The sequence below is a fragment of the Myxine glutinosa genome, chromosome 8 (assembly GCF_964187855.1).
Source record: "Myxine glutinosa chromosome 8, kmMyxGlut1.1, whole genome shotgun sequence".
Lineage (NCBI taxonomy): Eukaryota > Metazoa > Chordata > Myxini > Myxiniformes > Myxinidae > Myxine > Myxine glutinosa.
The window spans coordinates 136,413,267-136,437,397 of NC_136268.1; the positions used below are offsets into that span (position 1 = coordinate 136,413,267).

Consider the following 24,131-nt stretch of genomic DNA (forward strand, 5'->3'; position numbering starts at 1 on the left):
TGATGATTATTTCAGATTTATCACAGTTAAGTTTGAGGAAGTTGATTTGAAGCCAGGATTTTATTTCAGTGATGCAGTTTGTCAGGATAGAGTGGGTGGCGGTGGAGATGGACTTGGTGGAGATGAAAAGCTGGATGTCATCGGCGAAGCAGTGGAATTGGAGACCATGACGGCGGATTAAGTGACCGAGGGGGGACAGGTAAAGGATAAAGAGGAGGGGGCCAAGAACTGAACCTTGGGGGACACCTTGGGGGAGGGGAGCAGTGGGGGATTTGCAGTTATTGATGGAGATGAACTGACGTCTGTCAGAGAGGTATGATTTAATCCAAGAGAGGGCAGTGCCGGTAATGTTAAAGGTGGTTTCAAGTCGGGTGAGGAGGATGGTGTGATCGATGGTGTCAAAGGCAGCGCTGAGGTCGAGGAGGATGAGAATGTTGAGGTTGCCAGCATCAGAGGAGAGGAGAAGGTCGTTGGTGATTTTGAGGAGAGCAGTTTCAGTACTGTGGTTGGACCGGAATCCGGATTGGAATGTTTCATACAGGTTATTGGCAGAGAGGTGATGCTTGAGTTGAGTGGCTACAGCGCGTTCCAAAACCTTTGACAGAAAGGGTAGGTTGGAGATGGGTCTGAAGTTATTTAGGGTGTCAGAGTTTAGTCCAGGTTTTTTCAGAATGGGGGTAACAGCAGCAATTTTGAGGGATGGTGGGACGATGCCTGTAGACAGGGAGGAGTTTATATACATATATATATACATATATATACTGTATATATATATATATACATATATATATACATATATATACTGTATATATATATATATATATATATATATATATATATATATATATATATATATATATATATATATATATATATAAAAACACAGTTTGTGTGTGTGTGTGTGTGTGTGTGTGTGTGTAATGTTACCGAAAGACTCCTAAACGGAGAGGCTCACGTACTTGATATTTGGCACAGACATGGCCATTGAGCCTGGGAAGAACATGGCCTACCTAAAAATATTTGACGAGATCCATATTTTTTATTCATATTTACCTCAGCGCATTTCAGCGAGGAACATTATACACGGAATCTCAGCCGGTGGCAGAGCAGCGCGCTGATTCGCTCAGAGCGATCACGTGATGTTCCAACTTTTCCGCCATAATCTCACAGTTATGCGTTCGCACGTAATTCAATTTTTTCACATTTCAGCGAGGAACATTGCCATTCACACCACATAGGTTTTTTTTTCTTTCATCTTTAGATGGGAAGAACTGTTGTGTTTTTTTTGGTGTTGGTGTTGGCTTAGCGGTTAGGGTGCCGGCTTGGGATCCTAGGATCCTGGGTTCGAATCCCGGTCGATTGCTGAATTAACGCCAGGGGGGTTGACTCAGCCTGTCATCCTTCCGAGGTCGGCAAATTGAGTACCAGCTTGCTGGGATGAATGATCCCGGTGTATACCCCGGTTTAGAATAGGTACACCGTATCCCTGCGCATCGTAAGAGGCGACCAAGGGTTGGCGTCAGGAAGGGCATCCGGCCATAAAAACATTGCCTCAAACAGGGAACCATGATTGTCATGGGGCCCGCAAGGCTAACCCCTGCTCTAGCGGGGAAAATGGCCTTAAAACGATCATTCATTCATACATATATTTAGATCCATATTTTTAGCCATAATATAGCAAACGTAGCGTAACGTAGCGTAGCTAACATAGCGTTAGCATAACGTAGCGATCCTCGCTCAGGATCTTCGTCAGGTTCGCGAGCGAGTTAGCCAAAACGTAAAAGTGAAAATATATCGAATTTTTTATTCATATTTACCTCAGCGCATTTCAGCGAGGAACATTATACACAGAATCTCAGCCGGTAGCAGAGCAGCGCACTGATTCGCTCAGAGCGATCACGTGATGTCTCAACCTTGCCGCCATAATCTCACAGTTATGCGTTCACACGTAATTCAGTTTTTGCAACATTTCAGCGAGGAACATTGCCATTCACACCACATAGGTTTTTTTTCACTTTCATCTGATATTTGTGATTTATTTCAAACAAACTGTATTTCCCATCTACACGGCCATGTATTCCTATTAACGTTATGTAAAGTACATAAATTGTGTGGATTACATCATTTGTGGATGTGATCAATTGCCAGGAACCATCTGTATCCCTCCCCTCCCCTTCCCTCCTCCCTCTCCCTCCCTTTCCCTCCCCCCCCCCCCTTAACCCTACCCTCTCCCCCCCCCTTTCCCCCCCTCCACCCTACCCTCTTCCCTTCCCCCTCCCCTCCACTCTCCTCCCCCTCCTACCCCTTCCTTTCACCCCTACCCCTTCCCCATCCCCCTCCCCTTACCCTTCCCCCCTCCCTTCCCCCCTACCCTCTCCCCTTCCCCCTCCCCCCCTATCCTCTCCCCTTCCCCCCCTCCCCCTTCCCCTCCCGGCAATGCCGGGTACTTCTGCTAGTGTGTGTGTGTGTGTGTGATATATATATATATATATATATATATATATATATGGTATTTTACATTCTGTGTGGTAAATACTATACTGGTGTCACCTTAGACGTGGAATTAAATGCTTTTCGTTGAATATATGCTGGCGAATTTGCCATTGATCATGCTTCCGAGTTAAGTTTGATGACGTTCAGGAAGAAGAGGAAGACTTACCACCAACCTCGATGGCTTATGGAATTGTCTGATTGAATCTGAATGGTTTGATTATTTGTGATCAAATGTCTGGTATTGTTTTGTATTTAATTATGTGTATGTGTACTTGTACATAACTGTCATTAATCAAAAAGGAATAGGCACTATAGAGCAATTTTTTAACTCCCCTTCCTACCCTCCACCCAAAAAAGAAAAATCGACCTTAAAAAAAAAAATTCAATTTGTTTTTGGTCTAAAACACTCCCAGGCATTCACTGACAAACCCCTGAAAGTTTGACGAAATTCCGTTCAGCCATCTCTGAGAAAAATGGCAACACACAGACAGACACAAACACACAGCTCTCGGATAGTATAGATAACAAGCATTCTGAGTATTGCGCTGCAATACATGTCCCCGACCGGCAGTCTGTCGCCCGGAAAACTGTTGATGAAATTACCAAGGGTTATTTACCCACAGGTTCTGAATCGTTCCCAATCGCTAATTACCTCAGGACGGGCTCACCTGTGATTCGTACTCGGGACTTCGATTTATACACCTTGCAGACAGGTAAGCAGAAGCACGAGAAAATAAGTTGTTGATAAAGAACCTTTCGAGTCGCTAAATATCAGTAATTTATTATATTTTCCGGTTCACGATCAATGTGTATATGTAGATGTTGCTCGGCTTGGCTCCGCCCCTCCCGAAAGCGCACGCTGTGTCGCGCTTTTGACGTTCGCAGACGAGGCTGAGGGCGTGCGGTGCGGCTTGAGCAGAACTCCAGAATAAAGAAGAGATATCCATTTTAAAAATATTTTCGTTTAATTAACGATATCTGCCAAACCACGTGCCCTATCGCAAATTCCAAAAGGAGCTTTTAGTAGACTAACATGCTGAACAGATCTGTGAAGTTTCCCCTTCATTGGATCAAAAATGACGGAGAAGCTCGGTTTTAAAGGTTCATGCTTAAAAACGTCATAACTCCGAAACCATGTGACACATGACGTCATGTGACACTGTTCAGCCGTTGCAGAGAAAAAGGGGTTTTCGTGTTTTCACGAAAAACAATATGCCGGCCGAACCACATGATCTGGGACGTCATAATTACCATTAAAATATTCCACATACTGAGTCCCCCCTACGGTGATCTCAATCGGTCCTATTATTGCAGAGAAAATCTTTTTTAAAGGAAATTAAAACTTAAAATGGCACTGAGTTAAGGATCATCAGAATTCCCAAAGTTCAAAGTGCCATAACTTTGTCAAAAATGATCGAAACGTCGTGAAGTTCGAACTTGATCTGTAACTTTTCATGAGGAAACCATGTGCCACGTTTGAAATCATTAGCATTAAGAGTTTAGAATAAAGGTCCGGAAAACTGTTCTTTGCGTGATGGACTGATGGACGGACAGACTGACAGACTGAGGGACGGCGTGCAAACCTATAGTCCCCTCCGGTGTACACCGGTAGGGGACTAATAAAGGGAGCAGAGCAGGAGACAAGAGGAGGAGAGAGTGGGAAGCACATCAACAGTAGAGAACAGGGACATCAGGAGATCTGGTGAAGGGAGAGGGCTGGGGCGGGGTATATGGTACATAAACAAGATGGACACGACAAGGACTTTCAGGAAAGAAAATGGAATTTGAAGAAGGTGGATTTGGGGTGGAATAATGGGGATAAAAAAGATGAAAACTTTGTTTGGGGGAAGAGAAGAGATGGTAGTGAACAGCTGTTGAATAGAACGTGGGATTGAATAGAGCGAGGGAGTTTGTCCCAGAGGCGGGAAAAAATGAGGAATGAAAGAGTGAAGGTAAGCAGAGAGAGTCTTGATTTTGGCAGTTTCACCAGAAGAAGGGGTTGCTGACAGATCTTGTGCTTATTGCAGGAATATTTGGGGGACAGAGCACAGACAGAGCAGGGGGTGCAAGGCGGGCGAAGAGTCGGTAGAAGACAAAGACTGCCAGCCTGTCGGCGATGGCGAAGTGATATGGCCTCAGAATCGGCTTCATCGTGGGAATTACCAATGGTTCTAAAAACCTTGGTTTCTACAGCGTGAAGCTGAGCTAGGTGTGAGGCAGGGAAGCCAGCCCAGTGGGGAGAGCAATACTGCATCAAGCTGCAGATGAAGGCCTTAATTGTAGTTGGATAGGAGTTCAGGTGTGCCAAGGAAGGACTTTGTGTGACGCAGGATGCCTGGTAGGCGACTGGGTTGGAAAACAACTCATAAATATGGTTTGCCAAAGAAAGATTGTAGCTGATAGTTTGAGAGAATAAAGTTCTTCAAGAGGATATCCCAGTATAGATGGGATATTTGCTCCTTAAACGTTTTCCATTTCTTCAATTCAGACTGCTCTCTCATTAACTTTACCCAATCTAAAGCTCCCAAATCACCTCTCATACCCTGAAAGTTTGCCCTCCAAAAAGACACCAGCCTTCCTTGCACCATTATCCCGAACTTCCCATCTCAACAATAGTTGTGCTTGCTACATTGTGGTCACTTGTTCCCAGATGTTATCCCGCCTTCACCATCTTGGGATCAATATGTAAGAGGTCCAACAATAAAGTCTGAAGGTGAGTATCAGAAAAACGAAGGTGATGGCAAGTGGTAAAGCATGTGGTGAGGTGGAAAGAACTGGGAAGTGGCCATGTGCTGTGTGCAGGATGGGTGTCGGAGTGAACTCCATTCAATGTACAATGTACGCTGAGTGGGTTCATCAAAAATGTAGTGGTCTGAGAGGGTCATTAACCAATCTGGCAGCTACATTCAAGTGTAAGGTGTGCACAGAGGGAGCTGCAGATGGAGGAAATGTTGAGTTTGATCTTGGAGACTGCGTGAAGCTGGAAGGTGTGAAAACATTTTGCTACCTCGGAGACATGCTGAATGGAGAAGGTGGATCAGACTCGGCAACGGTTGCGAGAGCGAGATGTGCATGGAAGAAGTTTCGGGAACTGAGTGGCGTGCTGAGGAGGAGGGGAGTGTCATTGAAGCTGAAGGGAAAGGTGTATGCTGCATGTGTGAGAAGTGTTATGATTTATGGGAGTGAGACATGGGTAATGAACGTAGAGCAGCAACGAAGGCTGGAAAGGGTGGAAATGCGAATGGTTCGGTGGATGTGCAGAGTATCGTTGAGAGAGAGGAAGACAAATGATGAATTGCGAAAAATGATGGGAATAGAGTCTGTGATGGATGCTGTGAAGAGAAACAGGTTGAGATGGTTTGGTCATGTGTTGAGGAAGGATGAAAGTGACTGGTTGAGAAGAGTGATGGAAATGAATGCAGAAAGAAGTAGCGGATGGGGAAGATCCGAGAAAGACTTGGCTGAAGGTGGTGGAAGAAGAAATGCGGGCAAGGAGGGTAACAAGGGGAGATGTAGAAAATTGGGCAAAATGGAGAAGATTGTCATGGGGCCCGCAAGGCTAACCCCCGCTCTAGCAGGGAAAATGGCCTTAAAATGCCTGTTGTTGTTGTATGTAAGAAGTCCATCCTAGCACCCTGCCCCCTCTCCTTCTTAGGCTTTTCTATAAACTGGGTGAAAAATCAATCTTGGGCAAGAGATCTGCCTTTCCCCTGTTCCAAGATCCAATATATACCGGGCAAATTAAAATCCCCCATAATTAATACTCTTCCATTATCACGTGCCCTCTGAATTCTTCACATATCCATTTTTCCTTCTCTTCCCTCGTACCAAGAGTCCTATAGAGCATCCTACAAGTATCTTACTATTATTCCAATCTCTAATCTCTATCCACATAAAATCCTCAACTTTAATCCCCTCATAAATATCAGGCCTTTGATAAAAAAACAAAATTCCCCAATTTATTATGCACCCATACTGTAACTTGCATGATTTCGAAATTGCATACGCAGATCAAGAGGAAGATTTTTTTCCCTTTTTCTCTGTTTGGAATTTTCCTAGTTTACAACCATTGCAATGCTGCAAGTGACGAAAAGGAAAATCACGATGGGATTTGCAAAAGGGCTGTTATATTGTACAAATCGTCAATATTGCTTGGTACATGGTAATTTTAAATGCAAATGTGTTTATGAACAAAGTGCATCCATAACAAAAGCACATTCGCCTTGCAATACGACTTTAAAATTGCTTTTTGTCTCAAGGTCGTGCTCCAGAACACCATTGGCCATGGCCTGTAATGCAACCATGACATCAGTCCCCCTTCCTAGGAATGAAGTGCACACTCACTGTGGCAAATACACCTTCACATATCTGCCTTATTCTTTCTTTTCACTTTCCTTCTCTCATTATTTTCTGGTCCTTCAGTTTGAAATGTCAAGTATTCTACTCCCATATACAGTCACGTGAAAAAGTAAGTACACCCCATGTAAAGTTTTGACTTTTTCAACATATTTCAACATACAGCTATTTGATCTTAATTTCAACAATATTGAAAGATAAAGGTGATATAATATAACAAATATCATTAAACATTTACATTTTGTAGTCCATTGTATAATTTATATAAACATAAATGCAAATTTCGCATGTGGAAAAAGTAAGTACACCCTTGGCTCTAATAGGTGGTATTGCCCCCTTTGGCAGAAACAACCTCAAGTCGACGTTTCTTATAACTGTCTACCAGTCTCTGACATCGACTGGGAGAAAATTTTGCCCTCTCCTCCATGCAGAATTCTTTCAGCTGTGCGATGTTTGAGGGGTTTCTTGCATGCACAGCTCGTTTCAAATCCCCCCACAACATCTCGATGGGATTTAGATCCGGGTTTTGAATTGGCCATTCCAGAACACTCCATTTCTTTCTTTTCAGCCATTCCTTGGTGGATTTACTGGTATGTTTAGGGTCATTGTCATGTTGCAAAGTCCACCTTCGGTTGAGCTTCAACTTTCCAACAGATGGTCTCACATTATCCTCAAGCACCCTCTAGTACAATGAAGAATTCATAGTGGATTATATGATGGTGAGCTGCCCAGGCCCTGATGCAGCAAAGCTGCCCCAAACCATAATATTTCCACCACCATGCTTTACAGTTGGTATCAGGTTCTTGTGGTCAAATGCCATCTTTGGTTTTCGCCAGACATGTCTTCTGGTACTGTGGCCAAATAGCTCTACCTTTGACTCATCTGTCCAGAGCACAATGTTCCAGAAGTGCTGGTCTTTGCCTAGGTGTTCATTGGCAATCTTTCGTCTTGCCCTGATGTTCTTTCTGGACAGCAAAGGTTTCCTCCTGGCACACCTCCCATGTAGATCAAATGTGTGCAGCCTCTTTCTAATGGTAGACTCGTGCACTTTGACATCAAGAGTGGCAAGAGCTACCTGTCGATCCCATGATGACATTCTGGGGTTCTTAGAGACTTCTTTCAGCATCTTGCGGTCTGCTCTCGGGCTGAACATGCTGGGGCGGCCTGGCCTGAACAAGTTGGCAGTTGTTTGGAATCTTCTCCACTTGTAGATGATCTTCCGGACAGTCGAATGATTGATTTCAAATTGTTTGGAGATCTTTTTAAATCCCTTCCCAGACTCGTAGGCATCTATAACCTTCTTTCTGAAGGCCTAAGAGAGCTCTTTTGATCTAGGCATGGTGACGCCGCACACTTCATGTTTATTTAAATTATACAATGGACGACAAAATGTAAATGCTTCATGATAATTGTTATATTATATCACTTTTATCAATCAATATTGTTGAAATGAAGATCAAATAGCTGTATGTTGAAATATGTTGAAAAAGTCAAAACTTTACATGGGGTGTACTTACTTTTTCACGTGACTGTATATATATATGCTATGCTAAGCCTGGTGTTGGCTTAGCGGTTAGGGTGCCGGCTTGGGATCCTAGGATCCTCGGTTCAAATCCCGGTCGATCACTGATTAACGCCAGGGGAGTTGACTCAGCCTGTCATCCTTCCGAGGTCGGCAAATTGAGTACCAGCTTGCTGGGATGAATGATCACGGTGTGTACCCCGATTTAGAATAGGTACACCGTATCCCTGCGCATCGTAAGAGCATGACCAAGGGTTGGCGTCAGGAAGGGCATCCGGCCATAAAAACATTGCCTCAAACAGGGTACCATGATTGTCATGGGGCCCGCAAGGCTAACCCCCGCTCGAGCGGGGAAAATGGCCTTAAAACGATCATCGTTTATATATATATATAAATATATATATAAATATATATATATATCTATCTATAATTCCAGTAATCTCTGTGTGTTTGTTTGTTTGTTTGTCTGTGACTGCTGTTTCTCGACAACCACGGGTCCGATATACTTTAAACTTGCCAGGTATATTGCTGGGGACCCGAGGATGTGCCTTTTCAAGGTTTCATATTAATCGGACAATTACTTACCGAGCTATGTCCAAAAAACGATTCAACCAATCAGAGAGCAGCGAGCTATCGCGTGTGCCGAACGTGGCGAACACACTCTGCCTCGGATGGCACATTTGAGAGCGTATTCATTTATTTCACGTTTGCAAACTATGTTGGCGCTATGTTGGCGTTAAACTATGTTTTAAAACTAATAAAAACCATTTCATGTAAATAGAGGGGGGGGGGGGGGGGATTGTCACTGTACTCGCAAGCCGTTCGCCGTTCGCTTTGGCGTTGCGAATGAACCAAAACATTTCATGGACCAAACCATTTCATGTAAAGCGTTCGCCGTTCGCTTTGGCGTTGCGAATGGACCAAAACATTTCATGGACCAAACCATTTCATGTAAATAGAGGGGGGGGGGGGGGTTGTCACCGTACTCGCACCCACGTACCCACGTACCCACGTACGGGCATTGCACCCACGTACGGGCATGCCCTAGTATATATAAATATAAATAAATAATGTTGTACTTAATAGTTTCAGGGATGTGTCTTTGCAGGATTTCTGCTTGTCAAAGCGCAATATTAGTAAACTAGCGGGGTCACCCGTGGGAATCCCACGGGCATGGATGTGTGTGACATTTTGACATATTGAGTTAGATGTTGCACATTCATTTTTACAAAATGGTTACTGGCAAGTCATCAGATCCAGAAATGGTGTAATGAACACAATTTATTTATTTCACATAATATGTGACCCCTCACTCCTCTCCACCTAACACTCTCCTGTCTCCACCTGACACTCTCCTCTCTCCACCTAGCACTCCTCTCCTCTCCAATCCCTCACACTCCTCTCCTCTCCAATCCCTCACACGCCTCTCCAATCGCGCCTCACACTCCCCTCCAATCGCTCCTCACTCTCCTCTCCAATCGCTCCTCACTCGCCTCTCCAATCGCTCCTCACTCGCCTATCCAATCGCTCCTCACTCGCCTCTCCAATCGCTCCTCACTCGCCTCTCCAATCGCTCCTCACTCGCCTCTCCAATCGCTCCTCACTCGCCTCTCCAATCGCTCCTCACTCGCCTCTCCAATCGGCTTTCCCCGTCTCGTTTCTCTCGTTTTTCTCCCGTCTCGTTCTTTTTCTTGCTCCAAATCGGCCCGTCTCGCCCGTCGGAATCGGAAATCGGCCCGTCTTGCTTTCGTGCTTGTGCGTAAATAAATTGTGTTCATTACACCATTTCTGGATCTGATGACTTGCCAGTAACCATTTTGTAAAAATGAATGTGCAGCATCTAACTCAATATGTCGAAATGTCACACACATCCATGCCCGTGGGATTCCCACGGGTGACCCCGCAAGTTTGCATTGACGTTCGTCGATGGACTCGTTCGCCCGTCTCATTCGTTTTCTTGCTACATCCTGTTCAAGTCTGCGTTCTTCATCGATCGTCTCATTCATTTTGGAAATAGAAGTTTCCACGCAGCGCATGAATTGTCACGATCCTCAAGAGGAATTTGTCTCGTAATCATCAAATGATAAATGGCAAGTAAATTATATTGTGGAAAATTAAAGATTTCAAATAAACCTATTTAAAGTGTATGCGCACATAACTAATTTTAAAAAACGAAGAAATATCTCTCGGTAATTTCCTGAAACATATTTTACTTCCGGATAATAATGTTGAATGAAATAAAAACGAAGAAATATATGTCGGCATCATTGTTGTCGTTTTTGTGACGACTGTCATCAAACGAAAAAGTAATATATCTTAACGGAAAAGCAAAAGCGAATTTTTAATATATATCGACACGTTGCCGTCGGTGTCATGTTGGGCAGTGTATGATACACCATGACGCGATTTTTAAAAATCTCTGCATTTTCCCGCGTGTGTGGAATGTTCTCAATTATTGCTGACACCGAGTCTAAAACCATCGATAAAAATGAAATCATATGGTGAGTTAGATTGGAGATAAAGGCGTGAGAGAGACTCAATGGCCTTGAAGTTACAGGCATTTGAGAATTCATTTCGTTCTATAAAGGGCAACTTTCATCGGATTTTCTTCCCGTTTTTTTTCAACCGAGTCTAAAACTATGTTAGCGACTGTGAAAAATGAAATGATATATCGAATTTGATTGGAAATAAAACTGGGAGAGAGAGCAAGACACCACGGGCCTACAATACAGGCCTCAAAGCTATGCGAGTTAATAAAATGGTGGATATTTGTTTATAATTATATGAAGCCTCTCCCAGAATGGGTGGAGCTATGGGTGGAGCTACTCTGCAAACCGAGTAAGCCACACCCCGGACAGACACCCAACAGATAGACAGACAGACAGAATCATCTACGGCTATTATAATTAGTAAATATATTCCAAAAATGAAATGCCATATAATGATACATTAATGTCTCTGACAGCAATAAAGTGCCACATTCAAACTAAACGATGAAAACGACAGCTAAACTAGAACAGCACTCAGTGGAGCGTATGTACCTCTGCCAGGCTGAACAGTTTACGTTTTCTATCCCACTGATACGCCGGATCTGCATCCGGACCATTCGTCCTCGTCACTCACCACAACCTAATCAGCTTATTCTTGCCACCTGCCCAACTCATCGACCTAGTTTTTTTTCATAACCCTTCGACAACTTTGAGATATCGTGCTATATCATTTTTGGCCCTATCTCATTGGTGAAGAATAACTTAAAAAATTATTGTATCAGGATCCAGATCCTCACCAAAATCAAATCAATTTGACCTTGTCATACACACAACCTGTTTACCAAATTTCATCTGAATCAGCCCCATATAGTCCACAACTTTTTGAGATATCCTGCTCACAGAGACAACAGACAGACAAATAAATTGGAGTAAGAACATAACTTCCATCCACCTTCGTTCACAAAGATAACTAGGTACCCTGGGCTATGACTATTGCGTTTTTTCCAGATGAGTACAAAGCTTTGGAAAGAATGAACAAACCTTTGCCAAAGAACCCCAAGTCGCCACCTTTCTTGGCTGAGCTGCAATCGCTGTATTTGGAAGCAAGAGTTTCAAAGTCCGTGTGTCCAGAGCGAATCTGATCAATGTAATCTGCAAAAATCATTCACAACACGAATAGTCCATTAATCCTGGTCAAAAGCCTCCCAAAATGCTCCCATACTAAACACAGCGATCTCACAAAATGTCAGTCTCTATCTCAAATTAACAAAGGTTGTGCATTATAATGCTTTTCTAACACAATACTTTCATGTTAAAATATTTGGGCAATGTAATTAAACCAAAAATGTCATATGATGTGAAGAGGAATCTGCTATAGGGTAAGGACAACTAATGAGCATAGCTGTAGAGCACCAGCAGCTTCCTTCGGCACACGTGAGATGTGAGAGAATCAGACGAAGTTTGCATGAAACAGATCAAATGCATTGTAAAATCTGTCATGAATCATGTGATTACACAAGATAAAATAACCAAACAAAAAAAATGTTTTTAAAGAGATGAATAGGAGAGGGATTACTTCATTCAAACTGTTTTCAGTTGGTCCATAAAAGTTGTGCACGAATGATTACCTTTCAAAAAGCAAAGGGAACTTAGAAAAGGTACAAGTACAGTGGCCTGCAAAAGTTTTCACATTTTGATGCCACCTGAGCTTATTTCATGATACTTGCAAATCAAACTTAGCTTATTGTCTTCACAAACTACTCCAAAGTGAAAAATCAAAAAAATGCCGATAAAAATCAGACGATTCTCAGTTACATAAATATTCAAACCCTTTGCCTGTTTAACCCTAAATCACTTCAGGAGCAAATCATTTGTTTGAGAGATAACAACATAAGAATAATAGGTTTCATCTGTATGCAATCAGTAGTTTGACTTTAAAATTAAGCTTCCCACGTATACAAGGAGTTTTAAGGTGCAACTCACTTGGTCAACCATCAAGGCAAACATGAAGACAAGGAGCTTTCCAAATAAGTCAGACTTAAAGTGGTGGAGAACACAATTCAGGAAAGGGTTATAAGAAGATTTCAAAGTCACTCATTATCCCTTTGAGTGCGAAGAAATCCATTATCAAGTGGAAGACGTATCATACCAACCAGACTCTACCCATATCAGGTCACCCATCCAAACTCAGCAGCCGGGCAAGCAAGAAACTGGTTCAGAATGTCACTGTAAATCCTCTAACAACTTTGAGACTTTGAATAAATATGACTTTGAAAGATCTACAAGGCTATACTGTCCAAGATGGGGTCAGTGTTCATCAATCAACAATATTGTGTTCCCTTCACAAGGCTGGCATCTATGGACAGATGGCAAGAAAGAAGCCATTACTGAAAAAGATGCATCCAAAAGCTCATTGGAGATTGCGAGAAAAGCATCTTAATGATACTGCAGGTCTGTGGAGAAAAGCTTTGTGGTCAGATGAGACAAAAATTGAACTTTTTAGTCTAAATTCAAAATGTTATGTCTGGTGCAGGCCTAACACTGCACATCACCCAGTCAACACTATCCCTACTTTGAATCATGGTGGTGGGTTGATTTTTATCAGCAGGGACTGGTAAGCTTGTCATGATAGAAAGGACAATGGACGATACAAAGTACAGAAGAATCCTTGCTGGAAACCTGTTTGAGTCGGCCATGAATAAGAAATCGGGTAGGAGATTCACATTTCAACAGGACAATGATCCAAAGCATAAAACTAAAGCCACAATGGAGTGGCTGAATAGGAAGAAAATAAATATTCTTGAGTGGCCCAGTCAAAGTCCTGACTTGAACCCAAATGAAGATTAATGGCGAAAATTGAAGATTTCAGTCCATCGACGATCCCCATCAAACTTGGCACAACTAGAGCAATTTTCACATGAAGAATGGGAAAAATATTTCACCATCTCACCGTGCAAAGGTGGTAGAGACCTACCCAAAAAGGCTGATAGCAGTCATTGCTGCAAAAGGTGCTTTCACCAAGTACTAACCTAAGTGGCCGAGTACTTTTGTAATTAGTGAACTTTGGTTTGTACATGTTTTTCCAGGTATTCCTGACATGTAACCACCTTCATCTCTAACAGTGTTTAGTTTAAGCCCTTCAATTGTGAAAAAAGTATAATTTGGAAAAGTTGTTTCAACATAATTTGTAATTCATCTAATGTGGCATTATTGGTAGGGGGTGAATACTTTTGCAGGCAGATATTGAACATACAGTTCATACAGAACATACATTGTACATACAGAGCAGGCAGATATTGAACATATTGGACATAGTTGGCAGATATTGAACCAGGACCACACCTAAAAAAAAATTCCACTTTCCTTGCCTTTTTAACCATGATCTATGATGCAATGCCTGCATGCGAAGCACCATGACAACAATTTGCAGGGTATCGAGGCCCTATTCCCTTTGATAATTCAGCTCAAACTCGAGAGGTAAGCATCTCTGACAGGCCAATGTAAACAGTAGGGTAAAAAAAAAAAAAAGAGGGAGAAAAGATAAGGAAATGAAAGAGTGAAATGAATAAATAGGAAAAGGAGGAGGACTAACCCAGAGCAAATGTCCCCCCTCACCCTTAACAAAAATAAATAAATAAAAGAATCGCAGAAAGTTAGCTTCATGCTGCCCCCTGGGAGAAATGCCTATTACATTTGAAGCAATGACGAGTGTCAGTACCAGGCCAAGTCTTCACCGATTGCGAAGGCTGCTACACAGAAGGGCATATTCCCCAAAGTCAAAAGCCCAGTCTGAGCCCAAAGCAGCTTTATGTCACTTCTTTTTAAGCACAAGCTGCTATCGCTGCAGAGAGCACACACAGTCAGTGCCTTCCCAAGTGATCTGCAGACAATAGTAAAAGTGCCGAGTTACATAGAGCGACGTCTGCGGCCAAGGGATTGAACTCTGGGATTGTGAGTTAATCACAGACTGTTAACCCCATGGTGAGAGTACACACGGGTGTTGCGAATGTTCGGTGAGGTGTCGAGGAAGCTAAGTTAATGAATGTGTCATAAGCGAAGGCCTGCGTCAGCTTATCCTTGCATGCCGATTTGTCAATTTTTGTTAATTATTTAAATATATTAAATTGCATTGAAGCAGGAGTGCTCAAACGATTGGCATCACTTTAATGATGGCCAATTGTACTTGGGTAACATGGCCAATTGTCCTCTACCGGAGAACTCTTGAAACAATAAAGCATAAACTGGCAGAAACTCAAGGCAAGATGAGTTCTGCCAAAATAAAACAACTTAATAAACCACCACTACCCTCGGTACCTCATTTATTATTGGAGAGTCACCAATGGTGGCATATCTGTTGAAGACCATGGAAGATCCCATTGAAATAAGTGGAAATATAACTATATGCCTCAATCTCTCTCTCTCTCCCCTTCAAAAATCAAAACTGTGAACGATTTAAAAGTTTTAAACTCTTACTTCAAAGCCATTCGGAGACTACATTTAAACCGAAATAAAACTGCAAACTATTTCTTCTGCACAGACTTTTATTTTAGTTTTAATCTCGTGGAAAAAAAGTTAGAAGTTCAAGAAAAACTTTAGGCGATCGTGCATTTTTATTTATTTATTGCAAACAGAGTTGAGGCTCAGAGGAGCTAGAACACTAGAAAGGACATAACAGATTATGGACAGATATGGGAGCTAGAAAGAATCAGGACATAGGAAGAAAGAAGACAGGAAAGAATAAGACCGGGGAGGAAGGACACAGAGGGTGAAGAACTGCATTGCCAATTATGGAACATCACTGGCACATGGAACGGGATACTAATCTCCAAGATGGCTGGTACTGGTCCTGCTTTGGTGGAAGATAAACGATAGAATGTATTCACCTAAAATTTGTTGTGCATGTTTACCAGCATGAGGAATGAGTTGCGGCTAACTTTGAGCACTAGACCTTCCGAGCAAAACAGCTACAGCAAAGGGCCAATGTTTGGAAGATCATCCACACCTCATTTCTCACAAGGTAGTCTCACCAAGACTGGTAAATGCCCACACAGATTCCTCAAAAACTTTGATATTACCTTTTTGTCTATGCAAAGCAACCTGGGGTGGTCTTGGGTATGGGGGAGGAAGGGGGGGGAGGGGAGGGGTGACATCTGTTAACTACATACACACAAAGGGTGGGATAGTGCCAAATAAATAAAATATCGATTGATAAGTGAGAGGGAAGCCATGACGACAAGAGTGAGAATAGAGATTAAGGGAGTATCGAAGGAGTTTAGAGATGAGAATGAGGTTTTGGAGGAGGTGAGAGTAAGGGAAAGCGCTGGATTGGATTAAATAAAAGGATTGGAGGTGAGGTTTGAGGGACAGGTGGGGGGTAGGAAAAACAATTAACTAAGAAGTAGATCATTAAAAAAAAATACATTTGTTGGCAATCAAGAGTAAATGCTTTTCGACAGACTGCCTGCATTTTCCGAGGGTCACCACAAATCCGATTTCGGTACATATTGAGCGAGAACGAGTATGACACATTAATCATAATGATCTTCGCCCAGCTCTTTGCCACAGTTTCATACAATATTAATGAACAAATTAATTAACGGCCCTCAAGACACCTTGGTGGTGAAATTTGTATCAAGTCACGCGACGGTTGTGATTAGGGCAAACAAGGGCAAAACATGAGATTTATTGCGAGTACAGATCTAACGCATACGCTGATGGCTTACATTATTATACAAAGCTTGGCACACCTGAAAATCCTAGCTCGAGTTCCAGAAACTGGGTTAATTTTTAATTTAAATTTTTTTAACAAAAGCCAGGGTTCATTTTTTTTATTTTCAGGAGCGATCGAGGCAGCGGTCTGCCAATTACATCACCCAAATAAAGGCATAAGCAATTTATGTGATTAAGGTTTTTGCACATAATTTCGGTTTTAGTCCGAGCTGTCAAGGCTGACTAGTGTGAAAATAGAGAAGGGCCACCCGACATCACCAACAAACGACTACTTGAGGTAACAATTACAGGATCACACAAAACGGTGCAAATTCCCGGTATTGCAATGCAACCAACTGACCAGTCCTTTCCCCATTTGTTTGGCAACGACGTCAGTTCCCAGTACAGCTAGCATTTGGCAAAATAATCTGACTATAATTCACCAAATGTCCGTCCGTCCGTTCGAAGGTACCGCAAAAACGGCTCAACCGATCACAACAATATTTTGGGTGGGTATTCCTGGGACCCCTGGGAGTAAAATAAGCTATATTGTTTTTCCAATTTTTCGAAGTTTTCCAATTTTTCCAAACACGATGGAATAATATTTACCGATATGAACAGTGATGTGGCTTTTGTTGAAATTCTACAAATACTGTTTATTCTACGTACCAGGAGAGAGTAGATCGACTCCTGACGAACTCTTCCGATATAAACGTGCAGCTCCGAAGTAACATGGCAGCGTGTGCAAAGCGACTGAGAAACAGGTGTAGCGGCCACTTCCATGTTACAGATTCGGCGCGCACTCTTCACACATAAACGTGCGACTGAGAAAGACGTGTGGTGGCCGCTTCTGTTTTGCAGAATTCAATCTTTTTTCAAAATGGGCGCCATGTATTGTTTAGATTTTGATGATTTGCGTGTGATACGATTCAACGGATGTTTATATGAATCGTTTAAAATAAAAAAAGCCTTCAATTTCCGATATTTTTCCTTTTCATTTGGGCTTCCCAATTGAAGCCCCGCCCATAGGGCGGGTACCGTTGCTAGTCTATCATAATAATAAAAGGCAGTGTCCATCCGTCTGTCTCCTCCATAACTCCAAAACCATGAAACCTAGCTGCCCCAAACTGTGCATGCATACACCTTGACCTCCAACAGATTGCAATGATGAAAACTGGGTGTTTAGGTATGTTATAAGTAAAAGCCGGCGAAGCCGGTGTTGTCAATAAACGAGTACGTATTATGTTGAAAAAATGATTATGCCTTGGCTCGAGAATCCGAAGCGCCGTGGGCGCAGCCATCTTGCGTGGGCGGAAGTATGCATAACAAATTTAAAACGTTCATTAGGAGTTTCTTTCACCCGTCGTCGTTTGATTCACAATCTTATGCACCTCCGATGTATTAATAAAATAATTTAAGACCAACATCGGCCCGCACGGGCCTGGTTATCTTCAACAAAATGCGTCACCAAACACCGGACCCAATGAGAGTCGAGCATTTGCAAAAATATTTCTAAAATGAAAGCGCTCAATGATGGGAGCCATCGACCGGATGCGGAAGTTTGCATAAAACAATTGCGAAAACGTTCAATAGGACTTTGTTTCACCCGTCGTTCTTTGATTCACAATGTCATGAAACCTGTAATTAGTAATTAAAATACGTTAAGACCAACCTCGTTATCTTCAACGAAAATCATCATCAAACACCAGAACCAATTATTATTACGTGTTTCGGACAGTGAAAACGGCGTCAAATATTCTAAAATTGACGAAGAATTATTTTTTAGAAATCTCGCGGCCGTACGGGATAGTTTTTCACGGCCAGAAATATGGTATAAGCGGTTTACATATTTAGTTTAGAAATACGGATAGTTTTTCACGGCCGGAAATATCCGAAGTTGAGATGGAATTCACCGAATTAATCACTGCAAGCTAACGTCTTCTGGTGGACGAAGCTGCCGTGCCTGGAGAGTCAGAGAACCAGCCCTGGCGCCTGACAGCGACTGAAGTTAGAAGACTACACACTTACTGTGAAAACGTATGTTAAGCCCAGTTAAAAATAGGCCTTAAGCTAGCACATCGTATAGTTACTTCCTTAAGCTTCTTGTGACATTTATTGTATTGTATGCAGGTATTGCCATCGGGGAGGACTGTCTGCTCTTCTCTTTTACCAAGTCTTACCAGGTACGGTACCTACTACACCTACCTACTACCAACTACCTACCTACCTACTACCAACTACCTAACCTACTGATGCCATGGTGATGGGTAAAATAGTGGCAAGAGGTATGCAGGTATTGGGGAGGACTGTCTGCTGTTCTCTTTTACCAAGTTTTACCAGGTATGGTACCTACTACACCTACCTACTACCAACTACCTACCTACCTACCTACTACCAACTACCTACCTACCTACTACCAACTACCTAACCTACTGATGCCATGGTGATGGGTAAAATAGTGGCAAGAGGTTTTGGCTTCGCCGGCTCATTGCGGCTTTGCAGTCGGTACTAATAACACCGTTTTTGAAGAAGAGCAACGATGTGCTCGTAAGAAAAAACCCGAAAAAGCCTTACCAATATGGCGGCCGGCCATCTTGGTCAGCCCACTGCCACTCGCTGGGTTCTTAAGCCGCCATTTTGTTTCGGCCTATTCAAACGTGCGTTGCCTTGAAAACACGATCGATTATCATTACATAATTGAAGCATATCATCAAAATCTGGAATCGGATATGAGGATTGGATCCTGGAGACTAAATAAATGTCCAAATCTGGAGTGAAATCTGACAAAATTTACCATATCCAGCGATTTTTATAACTATGTGTATATATTCATTTATTTAAGTTAGGCTGTCATTGTCCTTTTGGGGTTAGTTTTTTTTTTTTTTTTTTTTTTACTTTATAACAAATTTTAACTTAATTCATACTTCCATGGGATAGGGTTCCACTCCACTGTAACTGTAATCTGTTTTTAAAATTCCTCGGCCATTTAAACCAGAAGCAATCAGCTTGCTATCGCTAGCCAAGCCAGCCATTCCTTATGACCCATTTCGCTGGAGTGCTTAAGCCGCTTGAGCTTCTTGAGCTTAAGCCGCTTCCTCCACTTGCGTAGCAAACGCGTCCACATGCTGGACGCCTGATGCAAGAACGCAGACCCACAGCGAGAACACTCCACTATACTCTGGAGGAACTACAAATGCCTGCTCTTGCACCACCGTATTGGAAAAGTCTGGAAAACTGACCAACGTATTGTTGTGGATTTGGGGGTCGGCTCTCCCCTTACCAAAGGGGGGGAGGGGCGGGGGGGGAGGTTAATCCCCTTGTCTTTTAAGCTGGCCGTCCCCCAATCCTGGAAATTATGATGCTCCTCCCAGTCGGAATCAGCGAGGGTGATTGGTCAATGGAGTCCCAAATACCTACGTACTAACCCCGACCGCAAGCAGGGAAATAACTCCCGCTCGAACCACGGACAAGGTGGAAATTGCCGAGCCGTTAGCAATCCGCGGCCCGAGCCGTTAACAATAAAACTAAACCCGATCCTGAGCGGTTCCGAAATCGTGCCACAGGTACTCAATTGGAAGAAAAGACGGAGGCGATCGAATGAGAGGAAACCAGAGTAAGGGAAGAACAAAGAGTGGGTTTATTAATTATCTACAAAAACCCAAAGAGGAAACGAAAGCAATATACAGAAGAAGAAGAGGGCCCAATACACAGGGCAATCTTAACTATACAGACTTACTTACAACCCCGGACAAACAGGCAGACTCACACGGGATGGTCGTGGTAGGAGGAGAAGGTCCAAGCAGATGGTTCCAGGCTCCGGGTCCACGACAAAGAATGGCAGGCAGCTTTTCGTGTCGTTGGCGCGCAACCGGACCTTATAGATATAGCGGGGGACTGGGATGCGGCGTACGTAATATATGTGCCAACTCTCTCTCTCTCTCTCGCAATGTTCATATCAGAGGGTACCCTTGCGCAGTTCCATGAACAATGGCTCGTGGCGCAGTTCGTTACGAAAGGAGGTCGTACAATGCAATCGAGCTCTCCCCACGCAGTCTTTTCCAGCAGCAACGGTCCCCTGCGCAGATCTCTCTATAGCGTTACAATCGATGGCTCCATCGCGCAGATGTCTCTGTACAATAAGCAAGGAGTCCGTGGCGCCGTTCTCAAAGCAGTCCTCCCCGCTTGCGCTTATATAACGCGCTCCAATATCACTCCGCGCTCCGCCAGGCCACGCCTGTCGATCAGATTACATCAGCCCTGGTTGGCTGGTGGGGGCTTACCAGCCACGCCCTGATGGAGAGTTGACGTGGCCACACCTCGTTCTTGGCGCTCCGCCCCCTTCTTCTCCAAGCTTGACCGCGTGCGTAATGGCGTTTGGAGCGAGCGCTGAGGCGGCTGCGGCTGGCAGAGGCGCGTAATACAATTTGGAGAGAGAGGCTGGCAAAATGGACGGAATGGGGCCTATCTTATTTAATTAATGCAACGCAGATGCAACTATTGGGAACACAGCCTTATCTGAAACACATATTAAGGAAATAACTGAAAGTCCTATGGTGTCCTACGTGTTGCTTATGGACTAGCTATGGGTGCGACCTTATTAAATGATGGGATATTTACAAGAGTTATTATTTACAAGTGAGGGGTTCTCAAAACCGCAACAGTATAATATGTGATATTTCTAAAGTCCAAAAAAAACTCAGACTTGTTCTGCAACTTATAATAAAGCCATGTACCAGGTTTCAGAGGAATATGTTGAAGGGCATGTGAGAAAGTTGAGAAAACCACAGGTGGGATGGAGGCGGACAGACGGACAAGCAAACCAATAATCCCCTCCGATGAAACCGGTAGGGGGCGATTAAACTCCTGTTTTACTTTTTTTTTTTCGTTCCAAAGAACCTGGGGATAATAAATATATGATTAGCTGTCCTGGGTATATGACACAACATTCAAATGCAAGCATCATGCCATCATAATACCTTTGGCAAAGCAACCTGTGTATATTCCCCCCATGTGCAAGTCAATGGGAAAAATATTTGAAGTAAAAAAAAAAATTCATAATATTGTGTAAAAGACGATCAGTCCAAAGTCAAAAAAAAATCCGTGGATAAAGCGAGCCATGTGCATAACGCGAGTTCTTTGCACTGCAGATTAAATGCACTCGTTAAAATCCCCCAATATGAAAAGTTATTCTGGTAAAATAATAACTTCCATGTTTGACATTCGATCAACCAGCACATGCAAAGTGTCACCTTAAAATGAGCTGCATCTCATCTTGTTAGTGCAACTCACTAATCAACTGATTGAGATTGATGACTCCATATGCAGCCTGACAAATCAACCTTGTGCATCTATGCCATATAGTAAGCAAGCTTTGTGCTGATAATTTGTAGCACTTGATGTTGGCATTTCACCTCAAAACAGACAGATGCTGGGAAATTCAAATAATTCACAAAAGCAAATTTTCACATCTGGAGGATTAAAAATAATAATAAAAAGATTCCAAAACAAAGTCATACAATAATAAACAAGAAAGAACAATCAGAGATTGCAGACCCTCACCAGGACATGTTTATGTGTTGTATTTTGTATGGTTTATTTGTGACATCGATTTATGTTCAATCTAATATGACTGCCAAAACACGTGACTGATGACGTCATCAATTTAATTCTCCCATACCATTTTTGTGTAGATCACGCTCAAGAAATTTCAAACTAATCGGATCAACTGTTCTACTTGTCTAATTATGACGTCATAATGAAGGCACTGTGAAAGAAAACTTCTCCAGTGAGGTTCCAAACTTAAAAGAGTTCAATCTTTTATTCCTGCATGCATGGAGAGAGAACACACAGAACACCTCCTCGCCCCACCCACGAAACACTTCCCCCCTCGCCCCACCCACTCCATGCTTCCCCCTCGACCCACCCACTCAAAGCTTCCCCCACATCCCATCCTCTCAATACTTCCCCCTCATCCCATGCTCTCAATGCTTCCCCTCACCCCACCCTCTCGATGCTTTCACCTCAACCCACCCACTCAAAGTCTGATTTTGCAATTGGACTGGACGGCATCAGCTCAAGTGTATTAAAAACCTGGTCTGCTGCTCTTGCACATCCCCTCTTTGCCATTTTCAACCAGTCATTTGCCCTAGGTCATCTTCCATCTGCTTGGAAATCAGTCACCATCAATGCACAACATCAAGAAGGTGCAAAACTGATCTCCACACCTACAGACCTATCAGCTTGCTTCCAATCATCAGAAAAGTCATGGAATCCATCATCGCAGTTGATATTGAATCCTTCCTTTTCTCAACAACCTCATCTCAGATCACCAATTCGGTTTCAGACCAGGTCACTTCACCTTGGGCATACTGCTTCGACTCCCCCAACAATGAATGGAGGCCCACATGTCAGATATGAGATCAAGGCCATCTCTCTAGACATATAATCGAGCTTTCGATACAATCTGACACTCCATCTTGCTCTCCCAACTCTCTACTTATTGCTTCGAAGGCCAACTCCACTATTGGGTTCCTGATTTCCTCCACTCACGTAGCAAACGTGTGGCTCTTCACATAATTCTTTCATCTCCTGTCGCTGTTAAGACTGGAGATCCCCATAGCAGTGCTCTGAAGCAAGTCCTTTTGCTGATCTTCATAAATGATCCCGCTAACTCTCTAGAAAATTAACTTCATGTAGTTGCTGATGACAACGACCCTCTGCTATGCCATGATCCTCTGCCATGACAGCCCTCATCGTTCACAGGCTGGCTGGAGCATCTTCCCTCTCTTCAAACCATGAAATAAAAAAAATAAAAAATAAATCAAAATCTGGTCAAACAATTGGAATATTGTTATGTCGGTTGGGTAGGGGTATATATAGATTTAGGTTGATCTGCATAGGTAGGTGCTCCGATGTCACGAAGAAGAAGAACCACTTCGATGTACAGTAAGTCAGGGACCTGTCTAGCCCGTTTGTTCGGATTAAGGTGTATCTGCGTCCCCATTACGAGGAATGGAGCATGGTAAATAGTTCTAGGGATGATGCTAACTCCCCGGTGTGTCGAACCTCTGTGATCATTCCATTTGTCCCGTATGGCAGTGCACTCATATACATTAGTTAGGCCCAATAGCGCACCACATTAATTAAATCCCCCCCTCACAATGACTGACCAGAAGGACAAACAGCAAGCGACCACGCACTTGGGCTGACAACACCGGCAGGGCAGCAAACATCGCTCAGGCAGGCTGAGAGACACGCCCAGGAAGGCTTGTGACTGGCCGGGGGAAAGGGCGAGCAACAACCAGAGCACCGATTGGAGAGGTAGGGAAGGTGAAGGACGTGCCACACTGATTGGCCACCGACCGATGACGTAACACCAAAGGCGCGAGACGCTCGGCCAATCAGTGCAGAGGGCGCGAAACAGCACTAACAAGCGACGCGCTCATTGGAGGAGAAGCGGTGGGACGTGAGGAAGGTGCAAAAGACCACAAGGAAATGATGCACCGATTGGCAGAGAGAGAGAGCTGAAGTCAGACCAGGTCTGATACAAGTGAGCGGAGACG

At 43.3% G+C, this 24,131-nt stretch overlaps 1 protein-coding gene across 1 annotated transcript in view; it reads right to left on the reverse strand.

Annotated features, from left to right (window-relative positions):
- The window catches only part of PIN1 (peptidylprolyl cis/trans isomerase, NIMA-interacting 1), an 85,017-nt gene that overhangs the window by 17,608 nt on the left and 43,278 nt on the right, over nt 1–24,131 (reverse strand). The window contains exon 3 of the mRNA XM_068125255.2: nt 11,902–12,012. Coding sequence (XP_067981356.1) covers nt 11,902–12,012 — 111 coding nt within the window. The remainder of the gene's footprint in view (nt 1–11,901; nt 12,013–24,131) is intronic.